Source organism: Spermophilus citellus, assembly GCF_964194105.1.
Source record: "Spermophilus citellus genome assembly, chromosome: 10".
In the NCBI taxonomy this organism is placed as follows: Eukaryota; Metazoa; Chordata; class Mammalia; order Rodentia; family Sciuridae; genus Spermophilus; species Spermophilus citellus.
Window position 1 is genome coordinate 50,273,220 of NC_138197.1, and position 26,754 is coordinate 50,299,973.

The window sequence follows — 26,754 nt, forward strand, 5'->3', positions numbered from 1 at the left end:
TTAGCTTTCCTAGGAGAGAGATAAATGAGTAAAATATCTATTATTTGTAAAACTGTTATGGAGAAAAATGAAAAACAAAGCCCTTTCATGAAGTGTTTCACTTTTTAATAGGGTCCAAACTAATTTCTTAAAATTAAAAATAATGGGGCTAAAACTCCAAAAGAAAAAAAAAGGTAAATGATGAAAAAGTAAATTTTGGTCCATGTATGAAATAAAAGTGAAATTTTTTCAATAAAAATAGGCCCAGCTCATAGATAAATAGGGATGGAGGTTTGAAAAATGAAGAAACCAGATTGTATAATATCTGTTTTTCCAAAATTCTATGGGAAATTCTATTATTTCCCTTATCCAGTACACAATCAGAGGCAATATTGGAAGTTACATATCATAGGGACTATTCCCACCCTTCACCAAAATGCTTCTAGAAGAAAAGTCAGACCACTTAAACATTTCACATTTAATTAGCTATGTGATCTTATTCAAGACATGCTAAGTAACATCTTATGTGAGTTTTTTCAACTATAAAATGGATATAATAGTAGCAGCTAATAGAATTTGGCAGAAGAATGAGTTAATATACGTAAAGAGTTGGTGCTAGACACATAGAGAAAGTACAGGAACTGCTAGTATTATTTATTATCACAGTTTTCCTTTCCCATTAAAGAAAGCACACTAAGATGGCAGTGAGTTTAATCCGTGGAAAGCATGTACTGAAAATTAATGGAAATAACCAAAAAAATTTTGAACTAAATAACTTCCCATTTTTCTCTTGTGTATTCATTGAATACATTGCAGTCTTTAATTTTTAAATGTATTCAATTAAAAATTTATTCACCTAAAAGGAAAGCAAGAAATAATCCTGTGGTTACATTTAGATCGTTATGATATATATTATTTGGGCATCACTACATAGAAAGCTATAGTATTATTGATAGAAGTTTAATAACTGACTGTAATATCCTATTTCTAGTAGGAGAATTACCCAGTTAGGGTTATAGAAAATATAAATATATAAACCCAGGTGATTGCTAAACCAAAGGTGTGTTAGAAAAAGTAAAAAAGTAGACAAGAGGCTCATCATGAAAAACATGCTTAGAAATACATAGAAAATAGGTTCTTTAAAGGTTATCGGGGAAGAAGAATACTGATACAAGTCATGGAAAAGATAGCTATAAATATCAAACTGAGGGATTGGGGGTTGTAACTCAGTGGTAGAATGCTCACCTAGCATGTGTGAGGTGCTGGGTTCGATCCTCAGCACCCACATAAAAAATAAAATAAAATACAAGTATTGTATCTAACTATAGCTAATAAAATATTTTTAAAATATCAAACTGAAATATTGACAAATTAGCTGGGTTCATGCCTGTAATCCCAGTGACTTGAGAGGCTGAGGCAGGAGGATTACAAATTCAAAGCCAGCCTCAGCAATTTAATGACCCCCTAAGCAACTTAGCAAGACTCTATCTCAAAAATAACAAATAAAAAGGGCTGGGAATGTGCTCTGTGATAGAATGTCTCTGGGTTCAATTCCCAGTAATAAAAAAATAACTATTTTTTAAAAAAGATCATTTTCACATATCCAATTGCTATTTGACAAGACAAGATTAAATACAAAAACTTATAGTCCCTCAAAAGTGTAGAGAAATTCCTGATGTGTATGTGTGCTTGTGAAAACTCACTGCATCACTGTGTATAAATAAAAAGTAGAAATAACTTTAATGCTATCAATAGGGATTTGAATAATGTTCTATTATTTGATTGGAATTATACAGCTACTAGAAAAAAGTGAAATTATCATTTGTTCTTATTAAAACAATGTTAATTATTTATTTACAATGTATATTGTATTCTATGTATATCACATAATGTTAAGTGGAAAAAATAATTTTCAACCAAAATATTTGTTTGATAGGATTCCATGATCTTATTAAAATCCAAAGAGACAGTAAATAAATCTATTAATACTGGTTTTCTCAGGGGAGAAACTAAGAAAAACTTTTACTTTAATATATTTCTACAATGTCTGCAATGTCTGAAATGACCTTGTATTACTTTTGTAAGAAGAAAATCTCAATAAAGTCAAATTATGAAAATGTAACTTAGAATACCTGCTGAAATCAATTCACTTAATAATCTCATCTCCAGTTCACCTTTTTCAGCTTCAGAGTCTTTCTTGTCAGAAGTCTAATAAATAAATAAATAAATAAATAAATAAATAAACAAACAAACAAGGACAGACTGTTAAGTCTAATAAATAAATAAATACGCAAGGACATGACTGTTAGTGTCCTCTTGAGTTCACAGTCATTTTCTTTCTGTTCCAATCCCCACTTCAGATGTCTGCTACCTTAATGCTAAGGCCCAAACATACACACTCTAGCATAACACTGGAACAATTATAGTATTTTTAAAAGCAATTAAAATGAGAGCACAACTCCACTGAACTTCACAAGAGCTCTCAACTAGAGTTCTTCTGCTTAGATTGTACTCTAAAAACAAGCACAAAATATAGAAACTAGGAAGCAAAGCAAGCTCTAAAATATATTACTTAGGATTTCAAGATGGCTAGATGGAAGTGCTGAGCACTCACTTCCTCCTTCACAAAGAAGAATCAAAGTAGGAGGTGAACAGCCACATTCTGAAGTCAGTGATCCTGGTAGAAAGAGAGACAGCAATCCTGTAAGATTCACAGACCTGGGACAACAGATAGTAAGAGAAACAAAATATCCTTGGCATCTGCCACACTGACTTCAAAGCTGGGGGAGGGCATATATCCCCTTTGCAGGGGTAAAGGTGAAAGAGAGTCTTAACAAACTTTCGGTGTGGATGCTGACAATCCTAGCTACTCCAAAGTTCCAAAATCCTTACAGGTTTGTAGTCCGTTTAGATAAGTAACCTGAAGTCTACACAGCAGATTTTTTTAAATTATATTTATTTCTGTAAATAAATAAATTCTTCTCTGGCTCCTTGAGACGAAGGAGTTAATAAGTAAATTAATGGATGAAGGAAAGAATGAAATAAGGAAAATAACAAAAACATTAAGAGTATAGAAAGAAAAAAATGCAAATTTAAGATGAAAGAGAAAATTCTGGCATTCTCATCTATAAGTTGAGATACCGAAGTTACTTCTCAGAGTTATTTTAAGTTGATACTAAGACATGTGAAAACTAGCATAGCATAGGCTCTTAATAAATGTAAGTCCCATACCTTCTCACCCCAGACAGTTTCCTTTCTTCTAAAATTAATACTGTAATATCCCCTCCTCCAGCTTTGAAGACAGTGTGGCAGATGCCAAGGATATTTTGTTTCTCTTACTATCTGTTGTCCCAGGTCTATGAATCTTATAAGGTTGCAGGCTCTCTTTTGCTGTTTTCCTGTGTTCTACCATGATCACTCACTTCAAAATGTGACTAACAATATGCATGATTCATAATAATAACAACAACAATAATAATAATGGTGATCGCTGCTCCACCTTTATGGAGCCCTATTATGAGTCTCTATGGGAAGCAGTATGGAGATTCCTTGGAAAACTGGGAATGGAACCACCATTTGACCCAGCTATCCCTCTCCTCAGTCTATACTCAAAGGACTTAAAAACAGGGACACAGCCACATCAATGTTTATAGCAGCATAATTCACAATAGCTAAACTGTGGAACCAACCTAGGTGCCCTTCACTAGATGAATGGATGAAAAAAATGTGGCATATATACACAATGGAATATTACTCAGCAATAAAAGAGAATAAAATCACGGCATTTGCAGGTAAATGGATGGAGTTGGAGAAGATAATGCTAAGTAAGTTAGCTAATCCCAAAAAAACAAATGCTGAATGTTTTCTCTGATATAAGGTGACTGACTCATAGTGGGGTAGGGAGGGGGAGCAGGGAAGGAATAGACAAACTCTAGATAGGGCAGAGGGGTGGGAGGGGAAGGTGGTTAACAATGATGGTGGAATGTGATGGACATCATTATCCAAAGTACATGTAAGAAGACACAAATTGGTGTGAACATACTTTATATACAACCAGAGGTATGAAAAATTGTGCTCTACATGTGTAATATGAATTGTAATGCATTCCATTGTCATTTATTTTAAAAAATCAATAAAAATAAATATATTACACTGAATGTTTTAGATAAATTATTTCTAGGACTAAAGGATATAACAACTAAAAGCACTTAGTACAATCAGTAAATATTTTTCTTTCAAGAGTTTTATTATTTGTCTTTTAAAATTCCTCTTATCTCTCTCTGGCCATTTTTAACCTTATTTATTATTTGCTCTAATTAGACATTATGGTATAATACACTTTGATACGTTGTACATAAGTGGAGTATAATTTCTAATTCTTTTGGTTGCACATTATGTAGAATCATACCAGTTGTGTAGTCGTATGTACTATAATGTAGTAATGTCTGATTCATTTTACTCTCCTTCCTACTTCTAGACGCCCCCTTCACTCCCCTCTACCTAATCCAAGTAACCCTACTCTTCCCTAGCCCTCCCTATCTTATTGTGAATTAGCATCCGCATATCTTAGAAAACATTCAGCCTTTGGTTTTTTGGGGATTGGCTTATTTTATTTAGCATGATTTTCTCCAGCTCCATCCATTTACATGCAAATGTCATAATTTCATTTTTATTTAAGGGTCAGTAATATTCCATTGTGTACATATTTTCCAGACATTTTCTTTATCCATTCATCTCTTGAAGGGCATCTAGGTTGGTTACATAGTTTGGCTATTGTGACTTGAGCTGCTATAAACATTGATGTGGCTGCATCACTATAGTGTGCTGATTTTGAGCACTTTAAGTATAAACTGAGGAGTGGGCTAACTGGGTCAAATGGTGGTTCTGTGTCATGTATTTTTAGATCTACATAGATCTTCTTTATCAAGTTGAGAAATTTATCATCTTGTTTTTCCGAGAGCTTTTATTGTCAATGGGTACTGAATATGGACAAAAGATTTTAATGCACCAATTAATATGATCATTTGTTTTTTTCTTCAAATATAGCATCCATTCATGTTCAAAACATTTATTAAGACAGCCAGTGCTGGGTGCACACACTTGTAATCCCAGCAGCTCAGGAGGCTGAGGAAGCAGAATCATGAGTTCAAAGCCAGCCTTAGCAACTTAGCAAGTCAATTAATAACTCAGAGGTACCTTGTCTCTAAATAAAATACAAAATAGGGCTGGGGATGTGGCTCCCCAGGTATGCAAATAAATATAAACGTAGAAACACAAGAAATATTTTAGAAAACAAAGTAATATAATACTTCCAAAAGATCAGAACTCTTAGAAACAGATTCCAAAGAAATCAAAATGGATGGAACAACTGATAAAGAATGAAAAAGAATTATAAAAAATCTTAAGATCCAAGAGAATACTAATAAATCCTAAATGAAACTAGAAAGATAATGCAGGATATGAATGAGAAATTCAGTAAAGAGAGAGATTTTGAAAACTAACTAAGCAAATCTTTGAAATGAACAGCTCAATAAGTTAAATAATGAATATTTAGTTGAAAGCTGCAATGGCACTTGATAAAGTAGAAGAAAGAATATCTGAATTTGAAGACATGTCTTTTGAAATGTCTCAGTCAACTGAAATATCCCAATCAGACAAAAGAGGAAAGGGTTCAGGAGAAGGAAAAGGAAAACATTCAAGAACTCTGGGAAACCATTAAATGAAAAAAACAACTGCATCTTTGTAATACCCATACACGAGGATATAAAAGTTAAGGACATAGAAAATATTTTCAATGGAATTATAGCACAGAACTTTCCTAATCTTGGGAAAAACATAAACATCTACATACAGGGAGCTAATAGTTCCTCACACAAGCCAGAAGTAGTGGTTTATGCTTATAAGATTCCATCTTAAAACAAACAAGCAAACAAACAAACAAAAAACAAGACCACAAAATATCTTCACCATGGCATAGTAAACTCAAATTATCAAAACTACAGAACAGCTGGGCATTGTTGTGAATGCCTGTAATTCCAGGGACTCCAGAGTTTGAGGCAGGAGGATCACAAGGTTGAGGTCAGTCCTTGTCTAAAAAAAAAAAAAAAAAAAGGATTGAATGTGGCTCAGTGGTAAGTGTCCTTAGGTTCCATTCCTACGAAAAAAAAAGAAAAAAGAAAAAAAACAAGGTACAGGATAAAGAAAGAATTTTAAAATCACCAAATCATATTTAATGACAGTCCAATTAGTTCAACAGCAGATTTCTTTGCAGAAGGAATGGAATGGAACGATATATTCCAACTCCTCCTCCTAAGAAAATTACAACTGACCTAATTAGTATATCCAGCAAGGCTATCCTTCACAAATGAAGAAGAAATAAAGATCTTCTAAGATAAGCAAAAGCAAGGAATTCACAACCATCAGAACCAGTCTAAAAAAAAAAAAATGCTTAAGGTAGTCCTGCATCCAGAAGTTTAAGAAGGATAACTACCCACTATAATAGCATGTGAAAGTGTAACTCCCACTTGAAGAGTGGATACACAAAAGAGAAAAGAACTAAACATTATTGATACAATAAACCATCAAACCAAAAAGATGATCAAGAAAAAAGGTAAAAAAATATTCAAAATATCTAAAAGAAAATCAACAAACCAACCTAAAATTAGAAGGAAAGAAATAATAAAGATCAGCATAGAAATAAAAAAAAAAAAATAGAGACAAAAAATACAAAGGATCAATGGAACAAAAAGTTGGTTCTTAGAAAAATCGTAATTGACAAACCTTTAGACTAGCCAATAAAAATAAAGTAATAATGAAAACAAATTTAAAAAATTAGAGATGAAAAAGGAAACATTAAAACTGATACCATAAAAATATAAATTATATTTTAGGGATTATTTTTTAAAAAAAACTATATGCTAACAAGTTGAAAATGGACAACATCCCTTCATAAGGAGAATGGACAAATTTCTGGACATCTATGACCCACCAAAATTGAATAAAGAGATATAAAAAGTCCAAGCAGACTGACAACAGTAAGGAGATTAAATCAGTAATTAAAAGTCTCCCAGTGAAAAAAAAAGCTTAGGACTGGGTGGTTTTAATGCTGCATTTTACAAAAATTTAAAAGAATAAAACAATTCCTTCTCAGATTATTCTATAGACTTGAAATAGAGAGAACCCTTCCAAACTCATTGTAGGAGGCCAGCATTGCCCTGTTACCTAAACCTAACAAGGACACAACAACAACAAAAAAAAAAAAAAAAGAAAGAAAAGAAAGAAAGAAAGAAAGAGGGCTGGGAATGTGGCTCAGGTGGTAGCGTGCTCGTCTGGCATGCGTGCGGCCGGGGTTCGATCCTCAGCACCACATACCAACAAAGATGTTGTTGTGTCCGCCGAGAACTAAGAAATAAATATTAAAAATTCTCTCTCTCTCTCTCTCTCTCTCTCTCTCTCTCTCTCTCTCCCCCCCTCACTCTCTCTTTAAAAAAAAGAAAGAAAGAAAGAAAGAAAACTATAGGCCCAAATCCCTGATGAATATAGATGTAAAAACAGTCCACAAAATACTAGCAAATAAAATTCAAAAGCATACCAAAAGGATCATACACCAAGATCAAGTTGGTTTTACTCTAGAATTGCAAAAAATGATTGAATGTAGTAGACAATAAATATATATTTCACATCAACAGGATGAAGTACAAAAATTACAATCTCAACAGATGCAGGAAAAGCATTTGATAAAATTCAACATCCCTTCATGATAAAATCCCTGAACAAATTAAGTATGGAAAGATCATACGTCAACATAATAACAGCTATTTACAGCAAATACATAGCCAACATCATAGTGAATGAGGAAAACTGAAAGCATTTACTCAAAGATCAGGAACAAGACAAGGAACATCACCAATGTTATTCAATATAGTACTAAAAGTTTCAGCCAGAGCAATTAGGCTCTGAAAAAAATTAAAAATATACAAATAGGAAGGGAAAATTCAAATTATCCCTGTTTGCAGATGATGTGATTCTATGTGTAGAAAAATATAAAAAACTGCACCAAGACTATTAAACAAATTCAGTAAGGTGGAATACAAAATCAACAAAGAATAGCTTTTCTATATTCCAATAACAAATTTTCTGAGAAAGAAATATGAAAGCAATTCCATTCATAATAGCTATTAAAGAAAACCCTTAGGAATAAATTTAACTAAGGATGTTAAAAATCTCTACATTTTGAAAACTACAAAATACCAATGAAAGTGAAGAAGACCCTAAAATGGGAAATACCTCCCATGTTCATGGACTGAACAAATTAATGTTAAAATGTATATACTACTCAAAGTAACCTACAGATACAATGCAATCCCCATCAAAATATAAATGATATTCTTCACAGAATGAAAATTTAAAAAATCCTAAAATTCATATGGAAGCACAAAAGACCCTGAATAGCCGAGGCAATGTTGAGCAAAATGAACAAAGCTGGAGGTATCATAATACCTGATTTCAAGACATACTGCAGAATCACAGTAAACAAAACATCGTGGTATTGACATTCAAACAAACACACAGTTCAATAGGACAGAATAGAAAGCCCAGAAGTCTACATATCCACAGGTAACAAGTCCTTAACAAAGGTGGCAAAACACACAGGATAAAAGATAACCTCTTTAATAAATGATTCTGGGGAAAACTGGACATCCATATTCAAAAGACTGAAACTTGACTCTGTTTCTCACCTTGTTAGAAACTCAAAATAGATTAAAGATCTAAATGTAAGACCTAAAACTCTGAAACTACTAGAAGAAAACATAGTTAAAACACTTTAAAATATTGGTACATGAAATAATTTTCTGGATGTGACCTCAAAAATGCAGGAAAGAAAAACAAAAATTGACAAATGGAATCACATCAAATTAAAATGCTTCTGTACAGCAAAGGAAACAATGAACAGAGTAAAGAGATGACCTACAGAATGGGAGAAAATATTTGCAGGTTGCTAATCATCTAATAGAAGGTTATTATCCAGAATATTAAATACTCAAAAAATTCACTGTAAGAAACAAATAAACCAATTAAATATGGCATATAATCTGAATAGATACTTCTTAAAATACTAATGGACAATAAATATATTAAACAATGTTCAATCATTAGCCATTAGGGAAATGCAAGTCAAAACTACAATGCAGTATGGTCTTACCCCACTTAGAATGGCTATTATCAGAAAAACAAAATAAGTGCTGGAAAGGATGTGGAGAAAATGAACTCTTACACACTGTTGGTGGGAATATAAATTAGCACCAATACTATGGAGCTTCCTCAAAAAATATAATGTACTATATGATTCAGCTAATCCACTCATAGATGAATAGCAAAAAGGAATGAAATCAACATAAAAGAGATCCATGGTTTTTGGGACACTATTCATAACAACTAAGATACAAAATAAATCATTCTATATGCATATCAGTAAATGAATAAAAATATATAAATACTAAATGGTGGTATTATTCAACCATAAAAAAATGAAATACTGTCATTTAAAAAATGTATGGAACTGGAAAACACATTAAGTGAAATAATCAAGACAAAGAAAGATAAGTACCACATATTCTTTCTCACATGTGGAAACTAAAAGAAATTGACCTGAAAGCAGAATAGTTACTACTAGAGATAAGAAGGAGTATGGGGCAAAGGAGGTAGAAAGAAAGATAACTGGATATGATTCATGCATATTGCATGCATGTGTGAATATATTCCATTTAACTTCATTAATAATGTTTAATTAATACGTTAATAAAATGTAACATTCTTTATTTTTTGGTACTGGGGATAGAACCCAGAGGTTCTTTACCACTAAGCCACACGCTAGCCCTTTTTTTTTTTTTTTTTTTTTTAAGAGAGAGTGAGAGAGGAGAGAGAGAGAGAGAGAGAGAGAGAGAGAGAGAGAGAGAGAGAGAGAGAGAGAATTTTTAATATTTATTTTTTAGTTCTCGGCGGACACAACATCTTTGTTGGTATGTGGTGCTGAGGATCGAACCCGGGCCACACGCATGCCAGGCGAGCGCGCTACCACTTGAGCCACATCCCCAGCCCCTACGCCAGCCCTTTTTAACGTTTTATTTTTTATTTTGAGTCAGGGTCTCGCTAAGTTGCTTAGGGCCTCACTAAGTTACTGAGGCTGGCCTTGAACTTGTGATCCTCCAGCCTCAGCCACCAAAGCCACTGGGAATAACAGGCGAACTACTATGCCTGGCAAAAATGTAAAATGATTTAAATTTGCATGTGTTTAAATTTGATAATCAGCTCTCTTACAGAGTAAGTCCAAAGCCTGATTTGGGATAAATCTTTCAAGGCAATAAAAGAGGCTGAATATCAAGCAATGTATTATCTCATTATACTCAAGTGTAGTAAAAAGAATACCATACTCCATACCTTACCATTAAAAACTCAAAAAATGTTCAATAAGAAACAAATAATCCAGGAGAGGTTTTCAAGCTGGCAGAACAGAGGAGGTCACTTTCCTGGCTGCTCCATGGCATGAAACCAAGAAAGCAGACAGACAGCTTCTCAGAAAGGTGGGGGAACAAAAAAAAAAGTGTAGGGGAGACTTTACTGGAATTTAATACTGGACAGTAAAAGCAGATCAGGGACTCAGGAAGTTGGACAGAATAGAATAAGGAAGAAATTCCCAGTGCCACAGCCACTGCCACAGCCAGAGGCACCATCCAGAGCTGACCCTCCATGAGCAAAGTGGAGGGATAAAGAAATTAAATGAACCTGCATTTTTAGGAGGAATGAGTCATGTCTGGGTATGGAGAGTTTAGAGATCAAAGACACTGCCTGACTAGACTGAAAGGTCCGCTGCACAATATCTTTGTATGGGAAAGAAACCACATCCTGCCTGGATGTGTGCGGAGGACAGAGGAAGAAACAATTTTGCAATTGCAGCATGGGGCCAGCAGCTGAGGGAGCTGATTCCTAGCAAACCTAACTTTGGCCCAAAATACAGGTCTGGCAAAACCATACTGCATGACATAGAGTGTCCATAAGTGACCAGGAGAAAATCAAACATGGAGAAATGTTTACACAGGAGACAATAGACCATGAAAACTCATCCAGCTCTCTCCTTTTGCCTCCAATCTGGCTGCTTGTAAGACCTGCTGGGAGAGGGCCTGGTCAGGAATTTGGAAGGGTGGTGGCAGAGGAGATTGAATTTGGAGACTGAATCTCAAGACCAGGAAACCTGGGGTCCACAGATGACATAGTGGACTAAGAATTGGCTGTTCTACTACATAAGTGGAACCCAGGGGAGATTCATAGGACGCAGTCTCCCACCATGGACTGACAATTGCTGGGCTCTGGAGGTGTACCAATTTAAAATCACTAGACCAATTGGCATTCAGTGAAGAACCTGGAGCCTACCAAAGCCTAAACCCCACCTCCTGGAGTCCTGCATATGGGATTAACTCCCTTATTCTAGCAATCCCACATTGAGGGTGGAGCAAGCATCATACTCCAGACAACCCCATTTAGCACTGTTGAGAAAGGAAGTTGATAATCCTTTGAACTGCAAAGGAAATAATTCTTTAACTTTTCACAATATTTTTCTCTTTTTCCTTTTTCTTTTTTTCTGTTTAAGTGTGACTTTAATTGTTCATGGATATTAATACACGTTCATATTTTTTCTCATTTCTAGCATTTTGAAGCCAGTTATTTTTCATGAATAAGGTTTTTGAGGACTATGATATTTGACTATTATATTTCAGTTTCATTTTGTATTCTTTTATGTTTATTTTTAATTATTTAAATGTTGACTTTGTCTATATTTTTTCCTCTTCTTTATCTGGTTCCCCTCATTCTCTTTATCTCTTTTCTTCCACTAACAGCCAATCTCTATTGTTCTCTTTCATTCTACCTTTAATTTTCTACTTCTTTTTTCTTCCTCCCTCATAATCATCACATCCAACATCAATTCTGTTCTCTCCCAGGCACCATTGAAATTGTAAACTCTTTTGCAAGCTTACTGTTTTATTGTACACAATAACTGATCATATAATTTGTTTATTGACACAGTTATCATTGTAGACATTATAGCAAGAACTATGCTGTATATTGTTGCATTGGTTGTTTGTCTCCTCATAAAGAGTGAGATACTGGAAAAATTCAGAGACATAATAAGGCTACAGGGTTGAAACTCTATTGCCTCAGATCCATGCTGTTAGATGAGTAGACAGACAAACATCATGAAAAAGCAAGGGAACAAATTGCCCCAAACAAACCAAAATACTCCAATAATAGAATCCATGGACACCACACTGGAAAAAATGTCAGAGGAGGAGTTTAGATTGTACTTAGTTAAACTGATCTGTGAGGTGAAGGACAACATAAGGAGTGAAATAAGAGAGAAAGTACAGGAAGTGAAAGATCACTTCAATAAAGAGAGAGGTTCTGAAAAGAAACCAGACAGATATCTTCAAAATTAAGGAATCAATAAACCAAATTAAAAATTCAATGGAAAGCATCACTAACAGACTAGATAACTCAGAAGATGAAGTTTTAGGTAATGAAAACAAAATATATAATTTGAAAACAAAGTTGACTGTGGAGAAAATATGTTAAAAGACCATGAACAGAACTTCAAAGAAATATGGGATAACCTCAAAAGACCAAATTTAAGATTTACTGGGATAGATGAAGTCTCAGAGATACAAACCAAAGGAATGCACAATATTTCAATAAAATAATATCACAAAATTTCCCAAACCTAAAGAATGAAATGGAAATTCAAATACAGAAGGCTTGCAGGACCCCAAATATAAAAAAAATTGCAACAGACCCACACCAAAGCACATTATTATGAAAATGCCTAACGAACAGAATAAGAATAGAACTTTAAAAGCTGCCAGAGAAAAATGACAAGTAACATTTTGAGGTAAACCAATCCTGTTCCCAGATCCTCAAAGCTAGGAGTGCTTGGAATAATATATATCAAGCTCTGAAAGAAAATGGATGCCACCCAAGAATACTATATCCAGCAAAATTAAGCTTCAGAATGGAAGATTAAATAAAAACCTTCCAGGATAAACAAAAGTTAAAAGACTTCACAACTAGAAAACCTAGACTACACAAAGCATACTCAATAAAATGTCATGAAGAAGAAATGAAAAATAAATGTGAAAACCAGCAGAGAGAAGAACTACACTAGAAGAACAGACAATCAGAAACTAATTCAAGAGGCAATTTAAAAGTGTCTTCACTTATGACTAGCAGTCTATGAGTTGTTTTTTTGCTCACTTCAAAACATACTTTAAATAAGACCAACATAGCAAACTCTTTAAACATATGATAAGCAGTCATTTTGATAAATACCTAAATCATATAATTAGGTAAATATGTAAACATGTTTTTGTGTATTACAAATGTATATGTTCGTATGTAATTCTAAAAGAAGCAAACAAGGGCTTGTTGGCTTAATCAATTTCCCTGTCACTTTTCATTGTCTAGATTTCAGTATATATACCATAGAGTTACATGATTAGTTTTCAACCATAAAGCTAAAATTGATAAATGTTTTATTTCCATAGCAATTTTCATGTTCTCTTTTACTAGTTGAACTTATATGTATTTTTTACTGATTTATATTTCCCTCTTCAATTTTTTAAATAAAATTTACAAAAAATTATCTGAATTTTAACAAATCTAATAAATCAATTAGCATAAAATATACTATCTAAAAAAACTAATTCAAATTAAAAACCAGAAAGAAATCAAAATGACAGGAAATAAAAATTTCTCAATAATAACATTGAATGTAAATGGCCTAAACTCATCCATCAAAAGACATAGACTAGCAGATTGGATTGAAAAAACAAGACCCAACAATATGCTATCTCCAAGAGACTCACCTCATAGGCAAAATATCCATAGACTTAAGGTTAAAAGGATGAGAAAAAAAATATCTTCAAAGGAACTCTAAACCAGTAGGGGTCTCTATCTTCATATCAGATAAAGTGGACTTGAAGCCAAAGTTAATCAAAAGGGACAAAGAAGTACATTTAATGCTGCTTAAGAGAATTATACATCAACAAGACACAAAAAGCATAAATATTTATACCCCAAACAATGGAGCATCTATGTACATCAAACCAACCCTTCTCAATTTCAAGAATCAAATAGACTACAACACAATATACTGGGTGAATTTAACAAATCTCTCTCACCCTGGATAGGTCCTCCAAACAAAAACTAAATAAAGACACTATAGAATTAAAAAAATACAATTAATAATTTAGACATATATAGAATATTTCATCCATCAAGGACTGAATACACTATCTTCTCAGTACCACATGACCTGAATCCTTCTCTAAAATAGACCATATCATCTTAGGCCACTAAAGCAATTCTTAGCAAATACAAGAGAGAGAGAGAGAGAGAGAGAGAGAGATATGATACTTTACATTCAGTAATATCATAATGAAATGAAACTAGAAATCAATGATAAAATAGAAAATAGAAGCTACTCTAACACCTAGAAATTAAATAATACACTATTTGATGACCAATGGATTAGCAAGAAAAATCAGCAATGAAATAAAAAAGTACTTAAAAGTTAGTGAGAAGAGTGAAACAACATATCAAAATCTCTGGAACCCTATGAAAGCAGTGCTAAGAAGAAAGTTCATTGCACTGAGCTCATTAATTAAAAAAATAGAAAATCACCAAATAAATAACCTAACATTTACATCTCAAAGCCTTAGAAAAAGAATTAATCAACACCAAAAGCAATAGAATAATAGAAAATAATTAAAGTCAGAGCCAAAATCAATTAAATTGAAACAAAAAAATAAAATCCAAAAAAAGACAAAACAAAAATTTTTTTCTTTCAAAAAAAAATCAATAAATTGATAAACCCTTAGCCAAGCTAACAAAGGGAGAGAAAACTCAAATTACTAAAATTCATGATAAACAAGGAATATCACAACAGACACTACTGAAATAGATGATAATTAGAAACAATTTTGAAAATTTATACTCTAATAAAATAGAAAATCTTGAAGACTTCAACAAATTTCTAGAGACATATTACCAACTCAAATTGAATCAGGAGGACACAGAAAATTTAAACACATCAATTTCAAGCAATGAAACTGAAATGCCATCAAAAGCCTACCAACAAAGAAAAGCCCAGGACCAGACAGATTCTCAGCTGAATTCTACTAAATGCTCAAAGAAGAATTAACAATCCTCCTCAAATTATTTCATGAAATAGAAAAAAGGAAGGAACCCTTCCAAACTCATTCTCTGAAGCCAGCATCACCCTGATACCAGAATCAGACAAAGATACATTGAGGAAAGAAAACTTCAGATCAATACTCCTGATAAACATACATGGAAAAATTCTTAATACTGGCAAATTTCATGCAAAAAACTATTAAAAAGATATTACACCATGATCAAATGGGGTTCAATCCAGGGATGCAAGGTTGGTTCAACATGCCGAAATCACTGCAATTAATCACATCAATAGACTTAAAGACAAGAATCACATGATCATCTCAACAGACACAAAAAAAGCATTTGATAAAATATAGCATCCATTTATGTTCAAAATGCTAAGAAAAAGTAGGGATGGTAGCAACATAACTCAACATTGCAAAAGCTATATATGTTAAACCCAAGGTCAACATCATTCTAAATGGAGAAAAATTGAAAGCATTCCCTCTAAAAAATGGAACAAGACAAGGATGCCCTCTTTTATCACTTCTATTAAAATATAGTCCTGGAAACTCTAGCCAGAGCAATTAGACAAAAGAAAGAAATTAAAGGGCTATGAATAGAAATAGGAAAAGAAGAACTGAAACTATCCCTATTTGCTGATGACATGATTCTGCATTTAGAAGGCTCCCAAAATTCCACCAGATAGATTCTGGAACTCATAAATGAATTCAGCAAAGTAGTAGGATATAATATTAATACCAAAACATCAATTGCATTCCTATATATCAGTGATGAATCAACTGAAAGAGAAGTTAGAAAAATTATACCATTCATGAAAGCCTCAAAGAAAATTAAATATTTTGGAATCAATCTAACAAAAGAGGTAAAAGTCCTCTGCAATGAAAACTATAGAACACTAAAGAAAGAAATTGAAGAAGTACTTAGAAGATGGAAAGATATCCCATGTTCTTGGTTAGGCAGAATTAATATTATCAAAATGGACATAATACCAAAAATGCTATACAGAGTTAATGTAATTCCTATTAAAATTCCAATTATGTTCTTTCATAGAAATAGAAAAAGTAATCATAAAATTTATTTGGAAATCTGAGTCCCAGAATAGCCAAAGCAATCTTTAGTGAGAAAAGTAAAGCAGGAGACATCACAAACCAGACCTTAAATTATACTACAGAGTTATAGTAACAAAAATGGCATGGTATTAGCACCAAAACAGATATGGAGACCACTGGTACAGAATAAAAGACACAGAGACAAACCACATTAATATAATTATCTCATACTAGACAAAAGCACAACAATATATTGGAGAAAACAATAGCCTCTTAAACAAATGGTGCTGGGAAAACTGGAAATCCATATGTAGCAAAATGAAATTAAACCCCTATCTCTTGCCATGCATAAAATTTAACTCAAGTTGGATCAAGAACCTAGGCATTAGACCAGAGACCCTGCACCTACTAGAAGGAAAAGCAGGCCCAATCTCCATCATGTCAGCTTAGGAACTGAATTCCTCAACAAGACTTCTAAAGCACAAGAAACAAAATCAAGAATTAATAAATTGGATAGTATCAAATTAAAAAGCTTCACAGGAGAGAAAACAATCAAGAATGTGAAGAGAGATCTTACAGAATGGCAGAAAATCTTTTCTGCCTGCCCTTCAGATAGTGCATCAATGTCCAGGATATATGAAGAACTCAAAAACTTAACACCAAAAACCCCCCAAGTAACACAATCAATAAATGGGCAAAGGAACTGAATAGGCATTTCACAGAAGAGATACAGTCAGTCAATAAATATATGAAAAAAATATTCAACATCTCTAGCAATTAGAGAAATGCAAATTAAAACTACACTGAGGCCAAGTGGCACATGCCTGTAATCCCAGCTGCTTGGGAGGCTGAGGCAGGAGAATTGCGAGTTCAAAGCCAGCCTCAGCAACTTAGCAAGGCACTAGCAACTCAGCAAGACCCTGTCTCTAAATAAAACTTAAAAGGGCTGGGGATGTGGCTCAGTGGTTGAGCACCCCTAGGTTCAATTCTCAGTACCAAAAACCAACCAAACAAAAAACACCTACACTGAGATTTCACCTCACTCTAGTCAGAATGGTAATTATCAAGAATACAAGTAAAAATAAATGTTGGCTAGGATGTGAGGGAAAAGGTACACTTATACATTGCTGGTGTGACTGCAAATAGGTGCAAGCACTTTGGAAAGCACTGTGGTGATTCCTCAGAAAACTTGGAATGAAACCATCATTTGATCCAGTTATCCTCCTCCTCAGTATATATCCCGAAGGATTTAAAATCAGCATACCTATACTGACGTGGCACGTCAATATTTACAGCAGCTCAATTCACAATAGCTAAACTATCAAACCAACATAGGCGCCCTTTAACATAAGTGTGGATTAAAAAAAATATGGTATATATACACAATAGAATATTATAAAGTTATAAAGAACAATAAAATTATGGTATTTGCCAGTAAATAATGAATCTGTAGACTAACATGCTAAGTGAAATAAACCAGTCCCAATAAATCAAAGGCCAAATGTTTTCTCTGATGTGAATGCTAACACACAAAAAAGGGTGGACGGAGGAATTACTTTGGGTTAGACAAAGGGAGATGAAGATAAGGGATGGGGAGAAGGGAATAGGAAAGACAGTAGAATGAATCAGACATTACTTTCCTGTGTTTATGTATGAATACATAACCAGTGTAACTCTATATAATGTGCAATGAAAAAAATAGGAAGTTATACTCCATGTATAAGTAATATGTCAAAATACATTCTACTGTCATGTACAAATAAAAAGGATAAAAAAATTTTTAAAGAAATAATCCAATTAGACAGTTTCGATGGCGGCGAAGGGAGTGCAGCACACCAGTACGCTGCGCCACTGTGCGGGAGAAACACGAGGTGAAATGGCTGAAGGCTACCTTGGTGGGACTCCCCAGTGAAATTGAGGTGCTCCAGAATCTACAGGACAGAATTCCAGCGCGCGGGATTCGGCTGCAGGGGCTTGGTCGCGGGCGATTTCTCCGCACGGAGGGAAGCAGTACCTGGTCGGTGGACCGCCCTGTGGATGGAGTCTCGGACGCGCCCGAGTTAATTAGCCTCGAGGTACCAGAGCGGGATTACAGCGAAGCGGATTCTGCAGGCTCCTGCCAGTGGCACACTGGCCGCGCTGAGTGCTGAGTTCCAGCTTTGAAATAGAGGAGAGAATCGGTCCAGTTCGATTCCCAACACCGGTCGGAATACGGAGGAGGACAGCAGCCACCATCATGGAGAGCTGACGCAATCATCCCTGTTTTCTACTGATCTCAGCCCATTCAACTACAGAACAGGTGATTCCAGGCTGGTATTTGCCTGCGTCGCGCAGACAGATCGCTCAGGCTCGGCACTGGAAACTCTGAGGAGAATACTCTTCAGGCCTCACCCCTGGCAAGGCGGGTGCCGGGCTTTGAGCGTCCAGATTCTAGTTCCTCGGATTGCTTTGGCCCAGGGCGGGAGATCCTTCGGGGACTCCGGGCGGAGGCCAGGTACAAGTGGATTGTGCGCTGAGGGGCGGCGTGGCTTTAACTCCCGGAACAGTTTTGGCCCGGGGCTAGGGAACCCGCGGTGACTGCGTCTTTGACCCTGCCCCTGTCTGAGCGTACACTGAGCTGGGAGAGGTTGGAGCTGCCAGGCTCGGGCTCCCGGGGCTGCCTGGGCCTGAGGCTGGGGTACCTCTGTGGAGCCTGCTCCAAGCAGAGTGTGGCAGGGATCGGAGAGGCTGGGTTCTGGCTCTCGTGGCTGCTTGAGCCCAGGGCCGCGGAGCCTGCGGGGACCGCGAGCTGAGGCCAGCCACAAGTGAAACTTGCGACGAGGGGCAGCGGGACTCTGTCTCCTGGAACAGTTTTGGCCCGGAGCTGGGGAGCCCGCGGGAAGTGCGTCTTAGACTCTGCTCCTAGCGGAGCGTGCACTGAGCAGGGAGAGTCTGGTGCGGCCAGGCTTGGGCTCCCGGGGCGGCTTTGGCCTGGGATTGGGGAACCCGCGGCGGTTGCCCTGAGGAGCCTGCTCCTAGCAGAACGTCGTGGGGATCGGAGAGACCGGCTCCTGGCTCCCGAAGCGGCTCTGGCTCAGGATTGGGGATCCTACAGGGACTGCTTCTTGGTCCGGGTCCCGCTGGGTGCTGCGGGGGCCTGGGGGGCAGAGTGGAGCTGCCTCCTGTGCCCAGAGCAGGCTAAGGGTCCCGCCAGTGTGGTATCGCGACACCCCAACTGCAGCTGGGGCCGAGGAGAGTAGCCGCCCAAGCCTGGAACAGGACCAGCGACCCGACGGCAGGGTAGCCAAGTCAACCCACTTAGAGTGGAGGCCGTGAAGAGCTGCCATCTGACCCTGCAAGGTAGGCAGTCCTGCGTCCCACTGGCAGGACAGGCTCGGCAGCCTGCCAGTGTGGTGGACGAGTAGCATCGAGGCAGTCACGTCACACTGGTTGGAGTGGGGGTTGAACAGAGCCGCCGCCAGCGTCCGGAAGGAGCCCAGAGACCCATTGGAGAGGCAGTTAGGTACCCCCACTGGGAGTGGGGGTTGAGCAGAACTGCCGCCCAGGCCCGCAGGGTGGGCAGATCTGAGACCCACCGGCGGAACAGGCTTGGAGGCCGACCAGCGTGGTAGACACGTCACATCAATTGGAGTAGGGGTGGAGAAGAGCTGCTGCCCACATCCGGATCAGGACCAACGATCCGAGGACGTGGTAGGAACGTCACCGCAATTGGAGTGGGGGCAGAGTAGAGCAGCCACCCGTGCCCACAGGGCGGGCAGACCTACGACCAACCAGCATAGTGGATAGATCACCCTGATTAGAGGAGGATCACAGCCACTACCCGCCCTACAAGAGAGATATCCCAAATATACAAGAGCAACATAAATAAACAGGGGGAAAAATTTCAAAAACACAACAGTTTCACCAAGCAGAAAGAAACGCAAGCAACATGAAAAGACAAGGAAAGAAAGGACCACAAGCAATGCAGGTCAACTCAACTCTAGAAGAGGTAATAGCTGCAACAGATGGAATGTCAGATAAAGAGTTCAGGATATACATGCTTCAGATGATCTGGAGTCTCAAGGAAGACATGAGACAGCAAAATCAGACAATGAAAGATCACATTGACAAGGAACTACAGAAACAAATCCAGGAAGTAAAAGATCAATTTCACAGGGAGTTAGAAGTAATAAAAAAGAAACAAATAGAAATCCTAGAAATGCAGGAAGCAATAAACCAACTTAAAACCTCAATTGACAATACTACCAGCAGAATAGATCACTTAGAAGATAGAACATCAGACAATGAAGACAAAGTATTTCAACTTGAGAAGAACATAGACAGTTCAGCAAGACTGCTAAGAAACCATGAGCAGAACATCCAAGAGATATGGGATAACATTAAAAGACCAAACTTAAGAGTCATTGGGATACAGGAGGGCACAGAGCTCCAAACCAGAGGAATGAACAATCTATTCAATGAAATAATACGAGAAAACTTCCCAGACTTGAAGAATGAAACAGAATCCCATATCCTAGAAGCCTACAGGACGCCAAAAGTGCAAAATCATAAGAGATCCACACCTAGACACATTATAATGAAGATGCCCAACATACAGAATAAGGAGAGAATTTTAAAAGCTACAAGAGAAAGAAAGCAGATTACATTTAGGGGCAAACCAATCAGGATAACAGCTGATCTCTCAACACAGACTCTGAAAGCTAGAAGATCCTGGAATAACATTTTTCAAACACTGAAAGAAAATGGGCTCCAACCAAGAATCGTGTATCCGGCGAAATTATGCTTCAGGATGGAAGATGAAATTAAAACCTTTCATGATAAACAAAAGTTAAAAGAATTCGCAGCTAGAAAACCATCTCTTCAAAAAATCCTTGGCAAAACATTACAGGAAGAGGAAACTGAAAATAACATTGAAAACCATCAGTGGGAGGTAGGACAGTAAAGGGGGGAAAGTAACCAAAGAGGAAAACTAATCAGGTTTAGTAACATAAATAAACAAATATGACTGGAGGAACAAACCAAATCTCAATAATAACCCTAAATGTTAATGGCTTAAACTCACCAATTAAGAGACACAGGCTAGTCGAATGGATCACAAAACAACATCCAACAATATGTTGCCTACAGGAGACGCATTTGATAGGAAAAGATATACATAGACTGAAGGTGAAAGGCTGGGAAAAATCATTCCACTCATATGGACTGCGGAAACAAGCAGGAGTGTCCATACTCATATCAAACAAAATAGATTTCAAGCCAAAGTGAATCAAAAAGGATAAAGAGGGACACTGCATACTGCTCAAGGGAACCATACACCAACAAGACATAACAATCATAAATATATATGCCCCAAACAATGGTGCAGCTTCGTTCATCAAGCAAACTCTTCTCAAGTACAAGAGTCTAATAGACCACCATACAATAATCATGGGAGACTTCAACACACCTCTCTCACCACTGGACAGATCTTCCAAACAAAAGTTAAATAAGGAAACTATAGAACTCAACAACACAATTAACAACCTAGACTTAATTGACATATATAGAATATACCACCCAACATCATATAGTTACACATTTTTCTCAGCAGCACATGGATCCTTCACAAAAATAGATCATATATTATGTCACAGGACAACTCTTAGACAATATAAAGGAGTAGAAATAATACCATGCATCTTATCTGATCATAATGGAATGAAACTGAAAATCAACGATAAAAGAAGGAAGGAAAAATCATGCATCACGTGGAGAATGAACAATAGGTTACTGAATGATCAATGGGTCATAGAAGACATCAAGGAGGAAATTAAAAAATTCTTAGAGATAAATGAAAACACTGACACAACATATCGGAATCTATGGGACACATTGAAAGCAGTTTTAAGAGGAAAATTCATTGCTTGGAGCGCATTCCTTAAAAAAAGAAAAAACCAACAAATAAACGATCTCATATATCATCTCAAAATCCTAGAAAAAGAAGAGCAAAATAACAGCAAAAGAAGTAGAAGGCAAGAAATAATTAAAATCAGAGCTGAAATTAATGAAATTGAAACAAAAGAAACAATTGAAAAAATTGACAAAACCAAAAGTTGGTTCTTTGAAAAAATAAATAAAATTGACAGACCCTTAGCCATGCTAACGAAGAGAAGAAGAGAGAGAACCCAAATTACTAGCATACGGGATGAAAAAGGCAATATCACAACAGACACTTCAGAAATACAGAAGATAATCAGAAATTACTTTGAATCCTTATACTCCAATAAAATAGAAGATAGTGAAGGCATCGATAAATTTCTTAAGTCATATGATCTGCCCAGATTGAGTCAGGAAGATATAGACAACCTAAACAGACCAATAACAATAGAGGAAATAGAAGAAACCATCAAAAGACTACCAACCAATAAAAGCCCAGGACCGGATGGGTATACAGCAGAATTTTACAAAACCTTTAAAGAGGAACTAACACCAATACTTTTCAAGTTATTTCAGGAAATAGAAAAAGAGGGAGAACTTCCAAATACATTCTACGAGGCCAACATCACCCTGATTCCTAAACCAGACAAAGACACTTCAAAGAAAGAAAACTACAGACCAATATCTCTAATGAACCTAGATGCAAAAATCCTCAATAAAATTCTGGCGAATCGGATTCAAAAACATATCAAAAAAATTATACACCATGATCAAGTAGGATTCATCCCTGGGATGCAAGGCTGGTTCAATATACGGAAATCAATAAATGTTATTCACCACATCAATAGACTTAAAAATAAGAACCATATGATCATCTCGATAGATGCAGAAAAGGCATTCGACAAAGTACAGCATCCCTTTATGTTCAAAACTCTAGAAAAATTAGGGATAACAGGATCATACCTCAACATTGTTAAAGCAATCTATGATAAGCCACAGGCCAGCATCATTCTGAATGGAGAAAAATTGAAGGCATTCCCTCTAAGATCTGGTACAAGACAGGGATGCCCTCTCTCACGACTTCTGTTCAACATAGTCCTCGAAACACTGGCCAGAGCAATTAGACAGACGAAAGAAATTAAAGGCATAAAAATAGGAAAAGAAGAACTTAAATTATCACTATTTGCAGACGATATGATTCTATACCTAACAGACCCAAAAGGGTCTACAAAGAAACTATTAGAGTTAATAAATGAATTCAGCAAAGTGGCGGGATATAAAATCAACACGCATAAATCAAATGCATTCCTGTATATCAGCGACAAATCCTCTGAAACGGAAATGAGGACAACTACTCCATTCACAATATCCCCCAAAAAAATAAAATACCTGGGAATCAACCTAACAAAAGAGGTGAAAGATTTATACAATGAAAACTACAGAACCCTAAAAAGAGACATAGAAGAAGACCTCAGAAGATGGAAAAATATACCCTGTTCATGGATAGGCAGAACTAACATCATCAAAATGGCGATATTACCAAAAGTTCTCTATAAGTTCAATGCTATCCCAATCAAAATCCCAACAGCATTTCTTGTAGAAATAGATAAAACAATCAGGAAATTCATATGGAATAATAAAAGACCCAGAATAGCAAAAACAATGCTAAGCAGGAAGTGTGAATCAGGCGGTATAGCGATACCAGACTTCAAACTATACTACAGAGCAATAGTAACAAAAACAGCATGGTACTGGTACCAAAACAGGCGAGTGGATCAATGGTACAGAATAGAAGACACAGTAACCAATCCGCAAAACTACAACTATCTTATATTTGATAAAGGGGCTAAAAGCATGCAATGGAGGAAGGATAGCATCTTCAACAAATGGTGCTGGGAAAACTGGAAATCCATTTGTATCAAAATGAAACTGAATCCCTTTCTCTCGCCATGCACAAAAGTTAACTCAAAATGGATCAAGGAGCTCGATATTAAATCAGAGACACGGCGTCTGATAGAAGAAAAAGTCGGCTATGATCTACATACTGTGGGGTCAGGCTCCAAATTCCTCAATAGGACACCCTTAGCGCAAGAGTTAACAACCAGAATCAACAAATGGGACTTACTCAAACTAAGAAGTTTTCTCTCAACAAAAGAAACAATAAGAGAGATAAACAGGGAGCCTACATCCTGGGAACAAATCTTTACCCCACACACTTCAGATAGAGCCCTAATATCCAGAGTATACAAAGAACTCAAAAAATTAGATAATAAGATAACAAATAACCCAATCAACAAATGGGCCAAGGACCTGAACAGACACTTCTCAGAGGAGGACATACAATCAATCAACAAGTACATGAAAAAATGCTCAACATCGCTAGCAGTCAGAGAAATGCAAATCAAAACCACCCTAAGATACCATCTCACTCCAGTAAGATTGGCAGCCATTAAGAAGTCCAACAACAACAAGTGCTGGCGAGGATGCGGGGAAATGGGTACACTTGTTCATTGTTGGTGGGACTGCAAAATGGTGCAGCCAATTTGGAAAGCAGTATGGAGATTTCTTGGAAAGCTGGGAATGGAACCACCATTTGACCCAGCTATTCCCCTTCTCGGTCTATTCCCTAAAGACCTAACAAGAGCATGCTACAGGGACACTGCTATATCGATGTTCATAGCAGCACAATTCACGATAGCAAGATTGTGGAACCAACCTAGAAGCCCTTCAATAGATGACTGGATTAAAAAATGTGGCATTTATACACAATGGAGTATTACTCTGCAATAAGAAATGACAAAATCATAGAATTTGGAGGGAAATGGATGGCATTAGAGCAGATTATGCTAAGTGAAGCTAGCCAATCCTTAAAAAACAAATGCCAAATGACTGCTTTGATATAAGGGGAGTAACCAAGGTCAGGGTAGGGACGAAGAGCTTGAGAAGAAGATTAACATTAAACAGGGATGATAGGCGGGAGGGAAAGTGAGAGGTAAGGGAAATTGCATGGAATTGGAAGGTGAGCCTCAGGGTTATACACAACTACATATAAGAGGAAAGGAGGAGTAGGAGAAAAATTATATAAGTGGAAGAAACAATTTATAGTAGAGGGGATGGAGAGAGAGAAGGGGAGGGGAGGGGAGGGGAGGGGGGACAGTGGAGAATGGGATAGACAGCAGAATACATCAGTCACCAGAAAGGCAATTTGTAAATCAATGGAAATGTAACTGATGTGACACAGCAATCTGTATACGGGGTAAAAATGGGAGTTCATAACCCACTTGAATCAATCTGTGAAATATGGTATATTAAGAACTATGTAATGTTTTGAACAACCAACAATAAAATAATTAAAAAAAAGAAATAATCCAATTAAATATGGGCAAATAATCTGAATTTTTCTCTAAATCTGCCAGTACTTATTTCTGTGACCTTGAACAAGTCATTTAAAATGATGAGCCTCAAGTCCTGAGCTGTCAACAAGATATTTGGTACTTAACTATGTACCAGACATGTAATATATCTTGTAAACAACTCTTCTAGTTAAGGAAATGGAAGCTTAGGGACATAACTGTTCAAAGGGATGAATAAAATAATGGAAGTAAAAGAATTCAGTGTATGGTAAAGCACAATATGACTGTAATGTTGCTATAGAAATTGGGTATATATGTGCTGATACTTGCAAACTGGTTGGTATCCAGAAAACTCCATTTGACCTCAGATACTATTAGTACTTCTGCAGCACTAGAAGGACCTTATGCCAGAAGTCTAACCAGAAACTCAAAGCCAGTTAATTGCAGAGTGAGTCTCCATCCTCAATCACCATACACAAAATTACCCTTCGTAGTTATCTTTTCCCTTACTCTCAGCAGCGTAATGCCCTATGTGTCTTTGTGAATTTTTTTTTTTCAGGGGCGGAGGGTGGTGGGGTAACTGAGGATTGAATCCAGGGTGCTTAACCACTGAGCCACATCCTCAGCCCTTTTTTATATTTTATTTAGAGACAGGATCCTGAGGAGTTGCTAAGTGCCTTGCTAAGTTGCTGAAGCTAGCTTTGAACTGGTGATCCTCCTGCCTCAACCTCCCAAGCTGCTGAGATTATAGGCATGAGCCACTGTGCCTAGCTATGTGTCTTCCTCTTGACCAGTGTTAACAATCTTTTATTTTCTGCAACCCTTTCCATGGTGCCTCTGAAACTTCTCACTTATTCAAAGAATGTTTATAGATCTCTAAATTGCACCATATTGCCTAGACATTAGGAATTAAAAAGAAAAAAAACTGACAAGAACACTAGGAATTAAAAAGAAAAAAAGTGACTTAAGTATTTTCCAGTTTACTGAGGAAACAAATAAAGAAATAGGTATAATATAATTTTGTAGATGCTACAGTGGAAGGTAAGGGATCCACAATTTCCCAATTCTCTGAGAAAACAGGTAGGTAATGACAACAAGCACTATCTAAAGGTGGTAAAGTTTGAACTAAATATTGAAAGACAATTAGGGCTTCACCAAAAATGGTGAGAGGGAATTGCAAGCATGAGCAAAACAGAGGGTGCCAAGCACCC

General features: G+C 36.6%; 1 protein-coding gene across 3 annotated transcripts in view; it reads right to left on the reverse strand.

Annotated features, from left to right (window-relative positions):
• Nucleotides 1-26,754, reverse strand: part of DNAI7 (dynein axonemal intermediate chain 7) — an 83,112-nt gene that overhangs the window by 12,804 nt on the left and 43,554 nt on the right. For all 3 annotated transcript variants that reach the window (XM_081311153.1, XM_081311155.1, XM_081311154.1), the window contains one exon: nt 2,112-2,187. In XM_081311153.1, the coding sequence (XP_081167279.1) occupies nt 2,112-2,187 (76 nt within the window). The remainder of the gene's footprint in view (nt 1-2,111; nt 2,188-26,754) is intronic.